General features: G+C 31.6%; 1 protein-coding gene across 3 annotated transcripts in view; it reads left to right on the forward strand.

The window, feature by feature from the left end:
- Pcdh15 (protocadherin related 15) overlaps window positions 1-19,769 on the forward strand; it is a 1,685,700-nt gene that overhangs the window by 1,172,242 nt on the left and 493,689 nt on the right. For all 3 annotated transcript variants that reach the window (XM_058578029.1, XM_058578030.1, XM_058578028.1), the window contains one exon: window positions 11,189-11,349. In XM_058578029.1, coding sequence (XP_058434012.1) covers window positions 11,189-11,349 — 161 coding nt within the window. The remainder of the gene's footprint in view (window positions 1-11,188; window positions 11,350-19,769) is intronic.

Below are 19,769 nucleotides of genomic sequence, written 5' to 3' on the forward strand. Positions count from 1 at the left end.
TTCCCCTCTCTTTTTAATCCTTCTAACTTTTTAAAATATATAGTACATTATTTTTAGGTATCTCTAGTTACTCTACTTTGAAATAGCACACCAAAATTCTTGCTTCTATCTAACCATAAATTAGTACTCATTGATCAGCTTTTTCCCATCTTTCCATCTATCTCCACATCCTCACACCTCTCCAAGCCTCTGGTAATTTCCAGTCTGCTCTCAATTTCTATAAGATCAACTCCTTTAGATTTCACATATGAATGAGATCACAAATACTCACTATTCTGCACCTGGCTTATTCTCTTAACAAAGTGGTCTCTAGTTTCATGCATGTTGTTGCAAGTGACAGAACTCTATTCGGTTTTTATGGCTGAGTAGTATCCCCTGGTGAATAGATAACTTCTTTTCCTGAACCATTCATCATATGATGAGAACTTAGTTTGTTTCTGTTTCTTGGTTATTGTGACTAGGACTGAAATGACACAGGATGCAGATGTCTCTTCAACTGCTTTCATTTTTACATGCCTTCTCTTATTTCATTCTCTTAGTGATCCTAAAGTAAGTGAAGTGCTTTTATTTATTTTCTTAACATGTGGATGTCTGTGCTTGGAATGTTGCTTATATTTTAAATAATATTAAAAATACAATTAAATAATATTAAGTAATACAATTAAAATCAAAATTATGATTGACAGGAAGTTCGAGTTATAAATCTTGTCATTCTTGTTGTAAATGTAGGAAATTTGAAAAATAAAGAAAAGGTCCTTAAGACTCCTAAAGCTCAAGTAGTAAAATCAAGAATTAATAAATAGGATGAATTCAAATTAAAAAGCTTTTTCTGAGCAAAGGAAACAATAAAGTGAGGAGAGAGCCTACAGATTAGGAGAAAATCTTTACCACATGCACTTCTGATAAAGCATTAATCTCTAGGATATGTTAAGAACTCAAAAAACTTAACACCAAAAAAGAAAATGACCCAATCAATAAATGGGCTAAAGAACTGAACAGACACTTCACAGAAGAAGAAATGCAATGGATCCACAAATATATGAATAACTGTTCTACATCTCTAGCAATTAGAGAAATGCGAATCAAAACTACTCTAAAATTTCATCTCACTCCTGTCAGAATGGCAATCATCCTGTTCGAATTCAGGCAACAATAAATGTTGGTGAGGATGTGGTGAAAAAGGTACACTCATACATTGCTGATGGGACTGAAAATTGGTGCAACCAGTACAGAAAGTGGTATGTAGATTCCTCAGAAAATTGGGAATGGAACCACCTTTTGACCCAGCTATCCCACTTCTTGGTTTATACCCCAAAGGACTGAAAATTAGCATACTATACATCAATGTTTATAGCAGCTCAATTCACAATAGTTAGACTATGGAACCAACCTAGATATTCCTCAATAGATGAATGGATAAAGAATATGTGGTGTATATACTCAGTGGAATACTACTCAGCTTTAAAGAAGAGTGAAATTATGGCATTTGCCATAATTGGTTGGAGTTTGAGAATATCATGCTAAGCGAAATAAACGAATCCCACAAAATCAAAGGCCGAATGTTTTCTCTAATATTCAGATGCTAATTCACAATAAGGGGGGGTGGGGCACTAGGGATGAATAGCACTACCATAGATTAGGAAGCAGGAAGTGATGGGAGGGGAGGAGATGGGATGTGAGAATAGGAAAAATAGTAGAATGAAACAGACATTATTACTGTATGTATATATGAGACTACATGACCAATATGATCCTGCAACATGTATACTCAGAAAAATGAGAAATTATATCCCATCTATGTTTATCAATGTGCATAAATGCATTCTATTGTCATGTCTAGCTAATTAAAACAAATAAAAAATTTTAAAATAATAAAAAACACTTATATTTATTCTGTGATTAATGTTCTATTAACTCATAAATTGAACAAATTTAATTCTTCTACTCTGTTTACTCTATGTACATTTTTTAATAATTAGACTCCTGTAAACAGTTTAAATTACAAACTCTTCAAAATTCTGAAAAGGTAAACTAACATACTTAACAGACTTATTTCACTATCTTTTTTTTTTTTTTGGTTAAAGTTATATGGAAAAGAAGTTTATTTTGGCTTAGCTCTAATCCAAAGTTTGTAGTATTTGACCACAACTTTCAATTTAATCAATCACATTTATCAACTTGCTAAATTAAATTTTTTAAAATTTTGAAATAGTCTGTTGTTTGTTTGTTTGTCAGTTTACTTTTTTTCCTTTTTGCAATATTGGGGATTAAACCTAGGGCTTTGTGCATTCTAGATAGCATAATAGGCTACCTCTGAGCTACCCAGTCCTTTTTAGTTTGAGACAAGAGTCTCACTGTGTTGCCCAGGTTGGCTTCAAATTTATGATCCTCCTTCTACAAGTTCCCCAAAAGCTGGGAATATAGGCTAGCCATTACCATGTCCAAATGAAATACTGTCTAGAGGTTAAATCAAATCTTGTATTTTAAATTACATTTCTAACAACAATAACAACTTCCTCCAGGTGATTTTTCACTAAAGAAAGTGAATTCACACTTACAAGTGAAGTTTTTCAGTGAACAGATTTTCAGTGAAAAAAAATTGGGATCTTGCTAGAGATTTTAGTTTATTGATTCCAGAACTAAAGTAGCCAGCATTTGAAGTTTCTAATTAATTCTAATGGAGACAAAGGTTAAGAGGTTGAGCCTCTTCATCCAGTAGGGTTTTTGACTTCCATATTTTGGAATCAATCAATATCATATACACATCTTAAAATAGTTCCTTCAACAATGTTTTCTTTTATTTCATCCTGAGATTTGTTTTTTGTTTGTTCGTTTGTTTTATTTTGTTACATAACTGGCCTATTTCCAATGATGGAGGAGAATTGAGGGTCAGAATCCTTCTTAAACCACCTTTCTATAGCCATCAAGTAGGAAAAAAAATGGTGAGGTCATTTTAAAATTTTTCCTCTGCATCAATTTGATGGTATGAAAATAATAAAATCTTGTGATCTTCTGAGGACATGAACCTTTGTCATTTTCATGGGCCTATGAATTGGATTTGTTGTTGTTCACTTAATTGTATTTAGTCTATCATTATTGGTTGGTCCAGCTGATACCGTAAGCAAATACTAATAAGAATTTAGACCTCTATAATATGAACGTCTTTGATATTAGGCTGTTCACTTTTGCTTTGTCTGGAAAAAAAATGGCCTTTTGCTTCATGGCAAATTTTCAGTGATAGCTATGAATAAATAACCAGTTGTTCCTTTCTGTTTAGTGTTTTTCAGGTTCACAGTCTTATATTTTTGTCAGATTTTATGTATGTTTTGAATTTCTTTTTAGTTGTAAATAAAGTCATATTACATATAAAATACTGTGTATGATGTTTATAATTTAATGAAAAATAATCAATAATTCCTGTATATGCTTTAATCTATATAAATGACCAGTGGCAGTAGGATGGAAAGTATTATTCATTGAGTAACTCTGTGCCTCTACTTAACATACATCATTTATTCCTCATAATAGCCCACATTGCAGATTATAAGAATCTGGGAAACTTGCCCAAGATTATAGAGTTAGTATGTTGTGGCGCCAAGATTTTGAACATAGATCTTTGACTTTAAAGCCTGTACTAATTCTCTATTGCTACATAGCAATATTATGAAAACTTAGTGCCTTCAGTCAGCATACATTTTTTATCTCATACTTTCTTCTGGTCAAGAGTTCAGGCACAGCATCTCCTGGTCTTCTGCTGAGCCTCACAAGATTATGATAAAGGTGTTGACAGGGTTGTAGCCTAATGTGAGACATGACTAAATATCCAGTTTAAGTCATTTAGGTTGTAGGAACAGATCTGTTCCTTGTGGTTATAAGACCAAAGACTTTGATGTTTTGTTGTCTATGAGTTGAAGATTAGTTATCCTGAATCCCTGAAGGCAGCTCACAGTTCCTTGACATATGTGCCTCCCAATTTCATTGATTGCTTTGTCAAAGTCATCAAGGAAGAGAGAGAGACAGACAGACAGAGACAGAGAGACAGACTCAACAACAGAGCTAAGAGCATCTCATGTAATGTAACCATGTAATCACTTAAAAAGAAACACAGACTTCCCGTCATCTGTGCCATATGTTTTTGGGAAAAGAAAGCCATAAGTCCTATCATTGTCAAGGGAAGGAAGTCACACATGGCATAAAGCCAGAAGTTGGGCATCATATATATATATATCTTAAGAGGTTGTTCACCATAAACACTTTTTGGGTTTTTTAAACTCATGACCCAGCTTCTGTGTTTAGCATTCTTTTCTCTGCACAGTGGAAAGAAGGTGGCATGGTTTTTCCATGAGACATTAGCTCAGTGTGTTCACTTTTTAAATTGATGATCTCCTAAGAGATGATCATCTCCCTAAGATGGTCTCCATTATTATTTGTCTGTCTTTAATATTCACTATCCTCTTTTATGAGTGGAAGCTATAATGTCAGAGGTTATATCTTTATCTATATCTCTATTTATTTATTTTATGGGGATATTAGTTATAGGGTTAGGTCATTTGTAATTACATTGTATTATTCTCCCATATTTTATTTTAGAATCATTTCCATATGAATCCATTTAACTTTTGTTCAGAAAAATTATATAGGATGTATTCTAAACAGTCAATTTGCATATCTACAGGATTTTTATATAAGTTTACAAAGAACTAAATGCATAACTAATAAGGTTTTCATTTTTAAGAATATGTTTGCACCTTTCCAATGAAATAACAAGATGTGAAGAAAGAAGATCTAAATAGTGATGAAAGTAGAACACAGTTTTATTTATGGATCTTCTTTTACTGACTAGAAAATCTTGGTCAAGTCATTTGAACTCTAGAGATGAAGAGAGGTGGAGGATTACCTTTCTCTCTCTCTCTCTCTCTCTCTCTCTCTCTCTCTCTCTCTCTCACACACACACACACACACACACACACACACACAAACACACAATAATGTTGTACAGAGATTCTAATTCTATTCTCCTAATTCTATGTTTTTGATTCAGTTTTCATTGGATACATTACATATAAGCAAAGAAAATATAACCTCTTTACCAATATGCATATTGTGTACACATTTTGCTTAATTCACAGTATAAAATAGATATTAGGAACTGACTAAACATCAAAGTATTTATATCAGTTCCTAAAGGAAAAAAGGAAAAAAAGAAGAAAATCCTCTATTTCTGAAGCTTTATACTTGGAATTTTATGAAATGCTTTATATATACATGATCAATTTTATCATTAAGAAAAAATAAATCTAAAAATATTGTTGAGTGGGTTAAGGACCTGTGATAGAGGACTTATTATGTAGCATCTGTGAGGCTCTGGGTTTGACCCCCAGCCCATGAAAATAAATAAATAAACAATTTTTTAAAAGAATATTTCACCTAAAAAATATGAACGAAGTTCACATTAACAAAGCCTTTCATTTTAATTTTAATTTTAGGGAAAACATAATTTTGCAAAACAGCATGCTTAAAATATTTGTGAACTTTCATTTAAGCTATTGACTTGACAATTTATCATTTTTCACCTTTAGCAAGAATTACATGTTATTAGTATATTTATAGCATTCAAATTATAATCCAACCAAAATGTGTGTTTACTTCCTTCATGAAAGAGGCATGATAAATCTCCTGCCAAAAGTTTTCTAAGAAATCTATATATAATAAATGCATATGTATAACCACACTACACAGTTTCTATCTTTGTAAACTACAAAGTGTGAAAAATCAAAGAAGAAAGACTACTTCCAGAATGATCCTGAGAAGTTTCAATAAAAACAAGGATCTAAGCATAAGAATATTCTTGTTTAAGCCTGATGACCTTTGAATCTAAATATCACTCAATACCAACTACATAATGTTCTTCTCAGATTAATCTCACTGGAAAACTACATATTACCTACATTTTCACTTTTTAAAATTTTGTTTTGTTTTAATCAAATAAGTACATTTGGAAACTTTGTTTTTGTCGGCAGGGAGTAAGAAAAAGCAATCGATGCTTTTGGTTATGTAATGTAAGTTACCTTCTTCCATGTGGCTGTAAATGGAGAAACAGTTGACAATTAATGGAATCCATATTGGCTATACACTTTTGAATAATTAATTGTTTAGAGGACCAACTAGTGGGCTCTAGGCAGAGAAAAAAAAATTTAAGAATTTGGAATGAATCCAATCAGTCAATTACTTGCTCTCTCCGTAGAACAGACTCTTTCAGCTTCATTGAATTAGGTTAATTAGAAAGGCAATGGACCTTCCTCCCCGACGCCACTTTCACAATATTTTTAGAGATTAATGCGCCTGTTATTTAAAGAAGCAAATAATTTCTGCAGGAAAATACTGAGTATGAAATTATAATTTATAACACACACATATATTTTGTTTTATAATATACATCATATGTATATATTGTGTGATGTGTGTATATATGTGTGTACTTGTGTATGTCAAACATACATACACACATACATGTATCCTAACAGATTCAAATACTCCTGGGATGAGTAAAAAGTATTCAGTATAAAATTATCTTCTAGTATCAATGTGTAATTGTTGGCTATGATCCCTTCTAGCTAAAACTTAAATCTAGTTTGATATTTGATGAAAAAATTCAAAGTTGTCTGAGATTAGAATTGAAAGAATGAAGTCACTCTCTGATATCTGCAATCCTGGATGAACTGCACGGCCATGGACATATAATGCAGGAAGACCTTGACAGAGGGTTCTCTTTACAAGTATATCTAGAGGGAGTGATCCTTCCCTCCCTCCTAACTTCCAATAATAATTATTTTGGATTTAAATATTTTAAGTCCATATAAATTTTTTCTGGCTGTTTGCCACACCTAAGTGGTGACCAAACATGTTAACCATAGCTTTGTGACAGGAACAGTAGATTTGGTGTGTAAAGACTTCTGTGACTTATTTTGCTTTAGCTTTTAATATTTTTTGTTTCCCAAATGGAGTTATGACATCAACAACAATAACCATTACTCACATTTTTAAAGTTCTTTTCTGTATCAGAGACTACAATCAGCACTTTGTATGAGTTATCGCTTTTAGTATCCAACAAAATCTCACCAATTCTTTTTTGATACAAATTACCTTATGTATAATTGGTAAGTAGGAGAAGGAAGTTGGAATTATGAGGAAGCTGTATTGATTCTTAACCTATTTTCCATTAAATTTATGTTTTGACACAATCTGTAAAAGCTGTTTTTCCTAATTAAAAAAAAATTTTGCTATGTAAGAAGATCTTAAAGGGAAAAATGTGAAAATCTATAGGTGCACCTGTGTTTAGTGAAAGTCTTCCTGATTGGCTACATGAACAAGTATCATTGATAATAGGTTAAACTCTCTAGAGAGTCTGGGAGTACAGATCACTGAGCTGCAGATTTATTTGTCTGAAATAAAATAACAGACTAATAAAGATTGATGACATATGAAGTTTTCATTTTTTTCTTTTTACTTTCTATTTTTTAAATTTAAAATAACTTTTAAATGACTCATAAAAATATAAAAATGTACATGTTAATGGTAATTGTATTACCATATAATGTTTAGTACATGTATGCATTCTAAAAAGTTTAAATCCGTTTAAACATATCTAATTAGTAGCAAGTTATTCTCCATTATTTGAAATAGAAACACACATTTCAATAACCGTGATACATGCCTAAAATACCACTAAAACATATAACCGTGCTAACATTTTTATTGCAATTATGATTATTTTAGTTTTTGTTATTATTCTAGATATAAGAATACAGGTCCTTCCCAGGAACATATATATGCTATTATAGTAGGGATACCTTTTCAGTTATGGTACTGATTTCATATAATGAGAGAATTGTGGATAATCTATCCTTTTTCACATAGCTGGAAGTGAGCAGGAAGGATGGATTCTAAGCATATCAATTCTAGAGTCAGCTGTCTTAACTCATGTGATATAAATATAAGTTAATTCAGTTTCTTTGTCCTAATAACCAACACTTTTGTTATGATGAAAGAAAATCTTCATGTAAAGGGAGTCCAGTCTTTGGTATCACCTATTCTTCAAGGCAGGTTTCTTCAAGGTCAGCAGTGATTGCTTCTATTATTTATTTATTCATCTATTTCTGAGAATGTATTTATCAAATGAAAGAAAAAAAATAAATAATTGGGTAATAAGGAAGAAAAGAAGGTTAGATGAACTCAGAATTAATCTGTTTGCAAGTTATATAGATATAACTGAGGAGAGAGGAAGAGAATCCCATTAGATTTATTTTAATCCCCTTTCTATGTGGAAGGCAGGCCACAATGCCTAGCCATTACATAGCTGTTACTATTTGACAAATTGTCCCTTTACTGAGTGTGGAAAGCCTATTTGGGAGATTCTGGGCAAATGAATGACACCTGAAGGAGCATCTGTGGCTGTTCTGGTTCAAGTCCAGTATTTCCTTCTATGTACTAATTGAAGCTTTTCTCTTTATTGCATTTCTCCAAGAATTTTTTTTATTATTACAGAAGTCCTACTCTATCAAATTAATTATTGTCCCGAGTCCTGTTTTTCCTCATTTCAACTCTAGTTTCAGTTGATTGCCTTGTTGTCACAGAATATGCCATTTTATCCCTATAATATTAGAAACACTCAGCTGTCTTATTTGTGTTGCACTGTGTATCCTATCTGTCTTTATATTTAGACTGAAGTTAAGGCTGGGAATGTAATTTAAATATCACATGTGAAGGATTAAATAAGAGGTTTTGTTTAGAGGGAAGCTTGCAAGCAAGAGAGGAATTAAAGGACCACATTGTCCTAATATGCCTAGGTTATACTGCTGGTCAGCTACTCACCTGCACTGGGTTATAACATTAGCTGCCCAAATCTAGACATTTGGAAACCTCTAGGAAGAAACATTCCCCATCCTAGGGTGGAAAAGGGTGATAAGTTTCTGGTTTAAGATTAAATTCAGCTTGGATGCTACCTGTTTTTCTAATCACAGGGGTAAATAGGCAGAAGAACAGGGTTGTCTAGGCCAGAGGGTGGACACCTAGGTTAATCTTAAAAAAGAAACATTGATCCTTGCAGTAAGCGTGAATGATCCTTGTGTTTCTTCTTTTCTTCGACTATTGATCTAGGGCAGTATGGCATATGAAAGTCTTGAGAGATTTTTGTCAGTATGAATAGTGAGAATAAAAGCAAAAATCACATAATGTTTTTCTTTTTAGCTTAGTAGCAGTAGAAATACTGCTGAGTTTCAATCATTGAAGGACATAGTGGAGTTTGGAGAGCAAGATAAATATTTAAATCTCCATGAAATTTTCAAACATAATTAAATAAATTGTAAGACCAGATAGAATGTTTTGTTTCACTGCTTTAGTAGAAGTGAAGATTGGTATTACAATCTTTTCTATCTTTGTTTACAAAGGAGAGCTCAATGCCTGTGCCTTGGAGTTCCCATTTGGTATACGTGTACATTACAGAGAAGCTTGCTGCTGCTATTCTTACTCACTGAGTCAAAGCATAAAAATTAACATGAGTTGTTTTGCCTACTATGTGTTTCTCTTTTTTATCAGAAAATAGAGTTCCTTTTTTTTCTTAATTACATCTGGAAGCTGACTGAATAATTTTTCAAAGATGAGTTGTATAAAATATTTGCAAATATGTGTGTACTGGGGCCCTGAGCATATATTTGGACAGACTTACAGGTCAGAAAATGACATCAACATCTGACTTGTACTTTGGGGTGTATTGTCTGAAGGTTATTCATTTACCAGGTAAGTCATAAACTAGTAAGACAGGTTTCACTCAATATTTACATTTTTTACATGCCAGTAAATAAAAAACTAAAAGGAAAATTTCTGTCATTTAGAAAGGTATATGTGTATATGTGTGTGAGAGAGAGAGTTAGAGTTTAAATATTATTTAGGTTGGTGGATCCATAAAAAAATAATGTCTTCTTATAAAATTTCTTAGAAAATTCCTGGAAGTACAATAGACAGTTATTTTTTTATTTAATTACTTGGAATATCTTACAAAGAAATTCCCTTTCTTTTTTGTAGCTATGTAACCAAATAACATTTGAACAAATTTATGCCTAAAGAAAACAAGGCTCTTAGATTTTCCATCATATTCTTTAAGCCAGATTCATATTTATGGATTATCTATATATCCTTGTTTGCTATTCTAAGGCAAGGAGTTTTATAGATATTTGCGATTTATCCTACTGTCTTTAGGAGAGTACATTTTTATTTGCATAGCCACATCCTTTTTATAGCCATAAGTTTAATAAAATGGATCAGTTGAAAATGATTGCCATAAGCCATAGGACATTATTGTTTGGGAAAGAGATCATTGCTAGGGGTGGGGTTGTGGGTGAGGGGGATGAGATTTTAGTTACATCAATGCCATTTACATTCAACTTGTAAAAAGCTTGGAATCTTTAACAAGTAGGAAAGATCAGAGACTTACTCTCTTTTCAACTTTTATTCAAGAAGTGTCTACAATTCAGCCTGCTGAAAATATAATAAGGAAGCTTCAAGCATCAAAATGTTACATTGGAATAGCCTGTTGTTCTAGTCGAGTACCCCAGACATGTATTAAAGAAGAATGGCTTCTATTGTGTGTCTGCACACTAGTTTTGTCTTTCACATTAAGATTTATGTTTTATGGATTTGCTTTAAGATAAAAGAAAAAGATGCCATTCTCACCCTGGGAGACACTGCTGCTGCTTTATCTCTTCCGTTTTCTTCCTCTATCTTATTTTCACGATATCTCTTTTCATATCAGAAGTCTTACTGAGTGAATTGAAGTATCAGACTGTTATTACAGGCATTTCCTTTTGTTCAGGATAAAATTTAATGATAACTCCCGTGAGAAGTGATGGACAGAGAAGAGATGAGATTCCTGTTAAAAGGAAACAAGAAGTAGATGATGAAACTCACCAAGTGTTTGAATCTCTTCCTCCCATCTTCATCTCCCCACAAAATCATTTATAAATAGTATAATGAAGGTATTTTTTGCCTTTTTGACATTAGAAAGTTTTCTATGTTAGATGTACAGTTGAATATTTTATGCTTTAATAAGTCAGCTGCAGTTTAAGAACATAATCTTTGCTAAAGAATGCATATGCATAGAATATGGTTTCAAATAACTTTCTTTGGTTTGCAGGTACGATTCTGGTGGACAACATGCTGATAAAAGGGACTGCTGGAGGACCAGACCCCACCATAGAACTCTCTTTAAAGGACAACGTGGATTACTGGGTGTTGTTGGATCCTGTTAAACAAATGCTTTTCCTGAACAGCACAGGCAGAGTTCTGGACAGAGATGTTAGTGTTTGTTTGTTTATTTGTTTTTTTTTTTAATTTTGTCCCTGTGTTATAACTTTATTATCATTTAACTGTCTACATATGTTTGTTGATACAATTTTGATTTTCTTTATGTAATTTAAGTTTATTTCCTGCATATTTGAACATAAAAAAAATCAACTACTTGAAAGAACCATGAGAAAGGAAAGGAGCATCTGTGTCTGAGAGAACCATTAAATTTCCCTTTTAAGATCCTGGAAGCTTGTCAGATTTCTGAACGAGAATAGAATGCATGTAATATGGAGGTGGTAATGGCAGAGTAGGACAGGCATGGCTATAATCCACTTCTCTCTAACAATGGCAAAGTATAACAATGCCACACATCTGTGGCATTGAGGACAGAAGTTTGGAGGGTGCCCTCATAGTTACTGTCTTGCAAGTTCTAAACCTTGGTAAAAGGATTTGACAATGTGCTTATGCGGCTGTCAGAAGAGCAAAAGAAAGTGAACAAATTTCCTGTGCTGTCCTAGTCGAGTAGTTCTCTAGCAGCATGACTTAAGTATTTTGTTCTTAAGAACAGCTAAATTATCAAAGTTGCTCAATGACTCACTTTTGAAAAAGATGGAAAAAAAAAACTTGAATAGATTTAAGTAGCTCCTATATGTTACTCTGTTTTCATATGCATACCCAGCTTTCTTGTGGGCAGAAGAGGGAAGTGAGGGTGAGTGGATCATAACCAGTAATTAATGGATAGGGATCTAGACATTTCAAGAGTATGTCTAAACATGCCTACCCCCAAATTCCCAGTTTATGGAACCTAAACATCAGGTTTTCAGTTTAATGAGCCTGAATTACCTCACATCATTGGTCAGCATTTACAATCCACTTTACAGAAAGTTAGGAGAAGATGATTCCTTAATCTTCATGTCTAAAATGTGTCAGTTTACCCCTTATTTTAATGTGGATTACTATGTCCTTTTTTTATTATCGGTTGTTCAAAACATTACATAGCTCTTGATATATCATATTTCATACATTTTATTCAAGTGGGTTATGAACAGGGAGGAAGAGCATGAGAAGAAGATTAACACTATGTCCTTTACTACTCTGAATTTTTGTGAATTTCCAATTCTGTAGCCACAGTGCTATCAGCACATCATTCATCAAAGTGCAAGGCCTTGTATTCTGAAAATCCTTAACCCAATGCACATGTGTTTTGTGCAAAGCATAGACCACTGCTGCTAGACAGTTAGTGAGGTAAATTAGTGCTTTTATTCCAAATCTAATTGCAACTGAAAATTTTTATTTTATGCAATTTTAAAATAATATAAGCATATGGAAAACATATGAGAAAATAAAAAGCTTATGTGTGAATTTTTTTTTTTTGCCAACTAGGGACAATAACATTTAGTATTTATCCTACCGCATGTTATTTTAAGCATACATGTACATATATTTAATACTAACTAATTATAATTGGATCATACTGTAAATTACACTTTCAGCCTGATTTTCATATAACTTGTGATACACATACTTCCATGTGAATGAATGTAAACTTCAATCAACATTTTAATAGCTACATAGTTTTTGTGGAGAGAAAAATTAGGGATAGTGTGTGCGTGTATCCCATCCTGGCTATATTTCTTAAACCAATCTTTTATTTTTACATCAAGTTTGTTTGCAGTTTTTAGTGATTACAAAAATGCCAAAGTGAGAATTTTTGTACAAGCATCTTTATACACTTTTTCACTTTAAAAAACAATGAAGGTAAGCTCACTTACCTTCATTAAATTACTGGTATAGTTAATTACATGCAGTTGACTAACCGATAAATAATTATATCTACACACTTACACATCAACACTGCTAACTTACTATAATGTATGAAATGAAATAATAATATTGTTTAAGCATGTGAAAATTCGCTCTTCTTGAAGAGCTGTTGTTTTTACTTTATTGTATTGAGTTGAAATAATGTGTTTCTTTCTTGGTTATTTACCTCAATGATCCTAGGTCACAATGCTTTCTAAGAAAACAAAAACAAAAAAACAACTAGCATGTAATTCATTTGAGAAAAGTATGAGTGCCTTTTTCTCTTATATAGACTGCATTTATAAATAGTGCTCTTCAGTATGAGCATAATATATTAATAGTATAATATTTACATACATATATTTACATGTGTTAAATTTTATTTAATTTAAAATATAAATAATTAATTTATTTAATTCAAAGGCTAAATATTAACAAGTTATACATTATATTATTATGAATTAATACCAAACTATTATAGTTTCTATTAAAATATAAGGCATTTACCTGAAATATAATCCTTTGGGTTGTGGCCCATATTCTTTGGACTATTCATTTTAAGGACCGTAATGAATCATAATAAAAATATGAATGCTCTGAATAGCCAAACAGAACCAAAAATCAGGGTTTAACCCTATGAACAACAGCCTAGGCTTCATATTGTGATCACCAAATTAGAATTTTTTTTAATATTTTTGATTTTGAAAACTGTTCCAGAAATTGTTTAGTGCAAAATGTTCCACTGAGTCCTTGACATACCGTGATTCTTTTTAAAAATATTATTTTAATCAAAGATTTTTAGCTTATAAGGAAAGCATAAAATGCCTTAAAATGAACTCAAGTTTTATAGGCAGAGAATATTAAAATATCAACACAATAGAAAGAAAGTCAATATGTTTTCAGGAGGATTGAAGTTTACTAGGGTCAGAAGAAAACTTAGACTGCAATATGTAGACTCGCTGTTTTGTGTGTATCCTCTATTCTTCTTCCTGTTGACAAGATTACACTTATAATTTTTGAATTTATTATTTTTCTGTCATTTCCTTGTTTTAGATTTGACTGTAGCTCTTTTTGATGTTCACTGTACCCCAGTTCACTAACTTTTTGTTTTTAGATTGTTACTTTGTACTAATATGGGGTACAGTGTGACATTTTATACATGTATGTAGTGTGTAATGATCAAATCAAGATAATTAACCCAAATTAATTTTTCCATCTTCTTATCATTGCTTCAGTGGGAGACTTTGGAGCTTCTCTCTTTTAGTTTTTCATAAAATACATAGAAGGGTATTGTAAAATATAGCCATCTTATCTTCTTCAGAACTTATTACTTCTCTTTAATTGCACCTGGATACCTGGTGCATACCCAGAATGTCCTCTTTCCTCCTTATTTCCCAGCCTCTCATAATCACTATTCTATATTCTCATTGACTTTTATTTAAACACCCTCATTTGAGGAAAACATGGTATTTGTCTTTGTCTGACTTACCATAATGTTCCACGTTTCCATTCATTTTGCTACATATGGTGGGATAACATGTTTTTGTATGGCTGAATAATATTCCATTGTGTATATATGCCATGTTCTCCCTACCATTCATCTGTTGATGAGCATATTTTGACTCCAGCTATTGTAATAACAAACATCGATTATGTACTTTTCTTCATTATACTGGAATATTTCTCTTTGAATAGATCCCTAAAAATGGTATAGTTGGATCATATGATAGATCTATTTTTAGTTTTTTGAGAAACATATGTTCCTCTTATTAGGTGTTGTAACACGAATGAGGAGAATTTTCTCTTCTCATTCTTGCATGCATTTGTTTCTTTTTGGCTTTTTGATAAAAGCCAGTGCAACTAGGTTAAGTGATACCTTATTGTGTGTTTGTTTGTTTTTGTTTTGTTTTGGTACTGGGGATTCATCCCCAGGGCACTTATCCACTGAGCCACATCCCAAGTCCTTTTTAGACAGGGTCTTGCCCAGTGCTTAGGGTTTCTCTAAGTTGCTAAGGCTGGCTTTGAAATTGCTGTCCTCCTGCCTCAGACTCCCCCACCTCTGGGATTACAGGCAAGTGCCACTGTACTTGGCTCATAGTGGTTTTGACTTGCAATCCCCAGACAAGTATTGAAATTAAGCACTTTTTCATAAATTTGTTGGCCATTGGAATTTTTTCCTTTTAGAAGTATCTGTATCCTCTGTCTATTTTAATTGTGCTGTCTTTTCACCCTTTTGATGGTTTTCTTTGCTGAGGAAAACCTTTTAGTTTGATATAATTCCATTTGTTTGTTTTTGTTTCTATTTCCTTTACTTTTGAAGTGTTATCCAAAGAAAAGTGTTGCCTACATTTATGGCTTAATATGTTTCCCCAGTGTTTTCTTCTGGTAGTTTTAATATCAGGTTTTGCCTTGCAGTCTTTGATCCATTTTGATTTACCTTTCTATAGGTTGAGAGGGCTCAAGTTTTCCACTTCCACATATGAATATCTAGTTTACAGACTGACTATGACCATTTGTTTTCTTTTTTTAGCCAGGGAAGGAAACACCATCTAAATAGTTATTGGCTGGATACAATCATAGCCAAAGAAGGAGGAGGGAAGTCCCAGGGTAGCTCTATACTTAATTGAAACTGCACTTTGAGGAACTCTTAGTGGGACTTTATTTTCAAGGGAAGACATCCAAATTATGTTTTCTATAATTTATTCATTGAGGCCATAAATGATCTATCATTTGCACAATTATGGCTGCATATATAAACAAACAATATAAACCAAAATATTTTAGCATTAAATGTTAAAAAATAAAATAATAAAGTAAATATTTTCATGAGAAGTTCTGAGGATAAAATTAAGACATAAAAATATCAAGCTTCAAATACTTTATTCAATTATAAAACATTTTATGAAGTTGTATGACTATGAACTATTTGGGAATTTTCAAGTTTGGTCCATAAATCTTGCCATTATGGTTGTTTTTTGTTCTTTATTTTTATTTCTGTTCAGTAAAGTTACATAAATTTATTTTACATAAAAAGGCAAGCCTAAATAATCAATAGTCAAAAATGATAAAACAACCAAAATGTCCACTGGGAAAATGAATAGTCTTGTAATAAAGGAACATCACGTAAGAATCTTTAAAATACCAAATGTCTCTTATGGTGAATATTCTTTAATCACTAACTGGGCATAAAATAATTCTACTTAATATACTATCAACAATTAAAATAATAGCAATAAAATATGATTCCAGTACAGTATTTTAATAGCTATATCAAACTCTGTGCAAAATTTAAAAAAAAAAACTTGAATATTCAAAAATTGTGTTCATGGTAGTACCAAATGTTTTAACCTGTCCTCTTTCAGAGTCTAAGCTGATAGCTGCATAAAGAGCTTTGACCAATCTCCCCAGTCCACTATTTAATGACTAAGTTTAGTAGGCTTATCTCCCTGTATCTATTAGCATAACTTTAGTATAAATTCCCTTAGGTCTCACTTGGAGTTTGGGATAATCTCTTAATTATTAACTCAACCATCATTCTTGATTTAGTCTGTTCTAGATTCAGTCCCCGCAAAAAGAGTTCTGACCTTGTCAAGAACTAACCTTTCATTGCAAACTGTTTTATTTTGCCCTCAAAGTTTTCTATAGTCAAGTCATATTCAGTCTTTATCATTTCTTTTACTTAAAAATGTATACATTACACTAAGAAAACTGAATTTTTTTTGTTAATCTTTTTTTATTGGTTACTCAAAACATTAAAATGATCTTGACATATCATATATCATACATTTGATTCAAATGGGGTATGAATTCTTATTTTTACCACGAGTACAGATTGAATTTAATTGCTTTCTCCTAAGTACAATCTAGGATTTTGCTTTCTTTTGAACTTAGTTTTGAAATTACCTTTGTCTAGTAAAGTAAGTTAAAAGTTATCTACTATCAAGGCATATCTTAAAGGGTATTTTATATAAAAACCTACTCCCTAATAGTAACATTGATATGTCATCTCTTGGTCTATATTCCATAACCTTCAATAGTCTTTTATTGTACCTTCAACATAATTTTTTATATTCATTTAATATCAATTTTTAGGAACTGTTTTAGTGTCCAAGGACTAGGTCATATTAATCTAATCCCAACCAATATGGAACTTTGCACATAACAAATACCTACTACTAAAGAATAAAGCAAACTGAATATCTATTTAATTTATTATGAAAAAACTATAAGTTTTTCTACATATTGCAATATATCTAATTATATTCTGTGATCATTTCGTTCTTCTCTAGGCCTTTTCTGAAAATAACCTGTTATTCAATGTGAAAATTAATTTGTTAAGGATGTTCACATTTCTATCCAGTCATTTAAGTTTACTTTTTCATTGAAAACAACATTTTTAGAAAACACTGTGTCTCAAATTCTTTTACTTTCTTCCATATGTAAAATAATGAAAGGTTCTTCATTTTGTAAAGCTAGTAAATACAAAGAAAAATCATGATAAAACCACTCACTCCTATACAACATACTTTGCCTAGGTTTTATTAAAAAAAATGAATTCTTATTGGTTTGCTCAAAAATTATCCTTCTCCAAGTAATGAGCTTCCAATTCATTAAGCCTCCTAAATAATGTGGTTTCTAGGAAAAACTCAATTCACTTTAAATTGCAGAAGAGTGTTATAATCTACATTATTCACATCAAAATATCTCACTTTGTATATTAAATAGTCTGAGAAACATAACATTTTTTTGTTCTTTTATATTGCAAATTTTTTATGTATTTTTGGAAAATGTCTTCCTAACTTTACCCTCCCAGAACCACTTTTTAAAGATAACTTTCATTAGCCATTGATGTGTCATTCCTGATACATATATCAAAACCTTTACACATACATACACTGATGTTTGAATATGCTAGTTTACTTTCAGAGTTTTATGTTTAGCATTTATTTTGAAATTGCAGGACAATGTGCATTTCTACATATATATGAATGGTTATTGTTTTAAAATGATTACCTGAACATGATTCATATATAGTTTTTTTCTATCTTTGTTTCATGAATGAAGAAATTTAAAAGAATTTAAAAAGATAAAATTACTGTGACCTTTTCCACTTATGAAAAATAAACTAAAATTTCCCCCAACACATTCCTAAGCACTTTGGCATCTCTAAACTCTAACTGACTTAGGAGAACTGTACTTGCTGTATCTTCTTATACAGCAGAATAGAATCTATTCCAATGTAAAATTACACTGTGTTCTATATTAGCCACAGGGAATTCTTAACTGCAGTATAATCCTTTGTGGCTGGGATTTATTGCCTGCTATGTTCCATCTATGCTACTAAGAGTTGCACAGGGAGCTAAAGTTGAGAGTGTCAACAACTCTAGGTGACCTAGTTATGTCTAATTTATAGGTACTTAGCATGACTAAGGGGGACTCGGTGCATACTACAGTTGATCCAGTTTGAAAAGACTGTGACCTTTCTGTCCCAGTGCAACCATTCAATGTAGAATTAGAAGTAGAGATGGAATGGTTTTATATATCTCTCTTGAAATGTTTAGAAGAACATAATTCACTTGATTGTTTCCAAGAGTTGTGCTAGGGGCTAACAGCACAAATATTTATTCTGTTTTACTTTACAATTAAAATATATAGAACCTTTTAAAAAACATCTGTCAGTGCAAATGTTTTTAAACTATTAGTAAAGATAGAGGTCATTTAATTCAAATTATTTCCCAAAATCTTTTAAGATCTAGTCTTTTAAAATGGTCTTTTATCCTCTCGCTTGCATATTTTCAGTGATGAAGCTTGCTTGATAGGCTAGTACATTCTATTCTGTGCTACTTTGGATTAAGAGAAAACCTCTAATCGTATTGAAAGCATATGCTTTGAGTGCATTATATTCATTGTTTTTATTTCTGTTCTCTGAAACTATAATAAAGAAACTATTAGGTTTTTTTTTAATAATGCCATCTAGTTATCTGGAATTTTTTTCATCATTTTCAAATTTTATAATATATGCTCAGTGTTCAAACTTCACTTCCTCTAGTGCGCCACCATATTTGCACCTATATTTGTGTTAGGATTCAGCAGCCATTTAAGGTGCTGATATATAAAATCAGCTTTTAAACATCAAAATTTTATTACATGTTTATATTAATGTTCACACTCATTTATTATATTTGAGAGATTACATTACTTCTATAACAAATTAGAGGATTTATGTTTACTAATATAAAAAATTATCATTTTAACCTAATACTTTTAATTACTAAGATAACTTTGAGCCTTGCCTTTTGTTATTGATGTTTACATATATGTACACATATGTATTCTTTTAAGCTTTGTGATTTCACAGATTTTATACATAACATTATATTTAATTTTTAAAAGTGAAATGAGGTAGATATCAGAACAGAACTCTGTGGTATCTAACTAGAGATATTCCTCTATATATTAATTATGCCTCAATTTATTATTTCTAAATACAGTAATTCAGGCATGTACAAATAAACTATCTTTTTTTAGTGAACATAAAATATCTTTAAATTAAACAATGCATTTCTTAAATTTAGGTGCAGTTTCTACAGTATTTTTCTCATTTGTAAATGTGGCACGTGATATTT

This window comes from Marmota monax, unplaced genomic scaffold (assembly GCF_021218885.2).
Source record: "Marmota monax isolate L192 unplaced genomic scaffold, Marmota_monax_Labrador192_F-V1.1 WCK01_AAM20220418_F8-fsc00019, whole genome shotgun sequence".
In the NCBI taxonomy this organism is placed as follows: Eukaryota; Metazoa; Chordata; class Mammalia; order Rodentia; family Sciuridae; genus Marmota; species Marmota monax.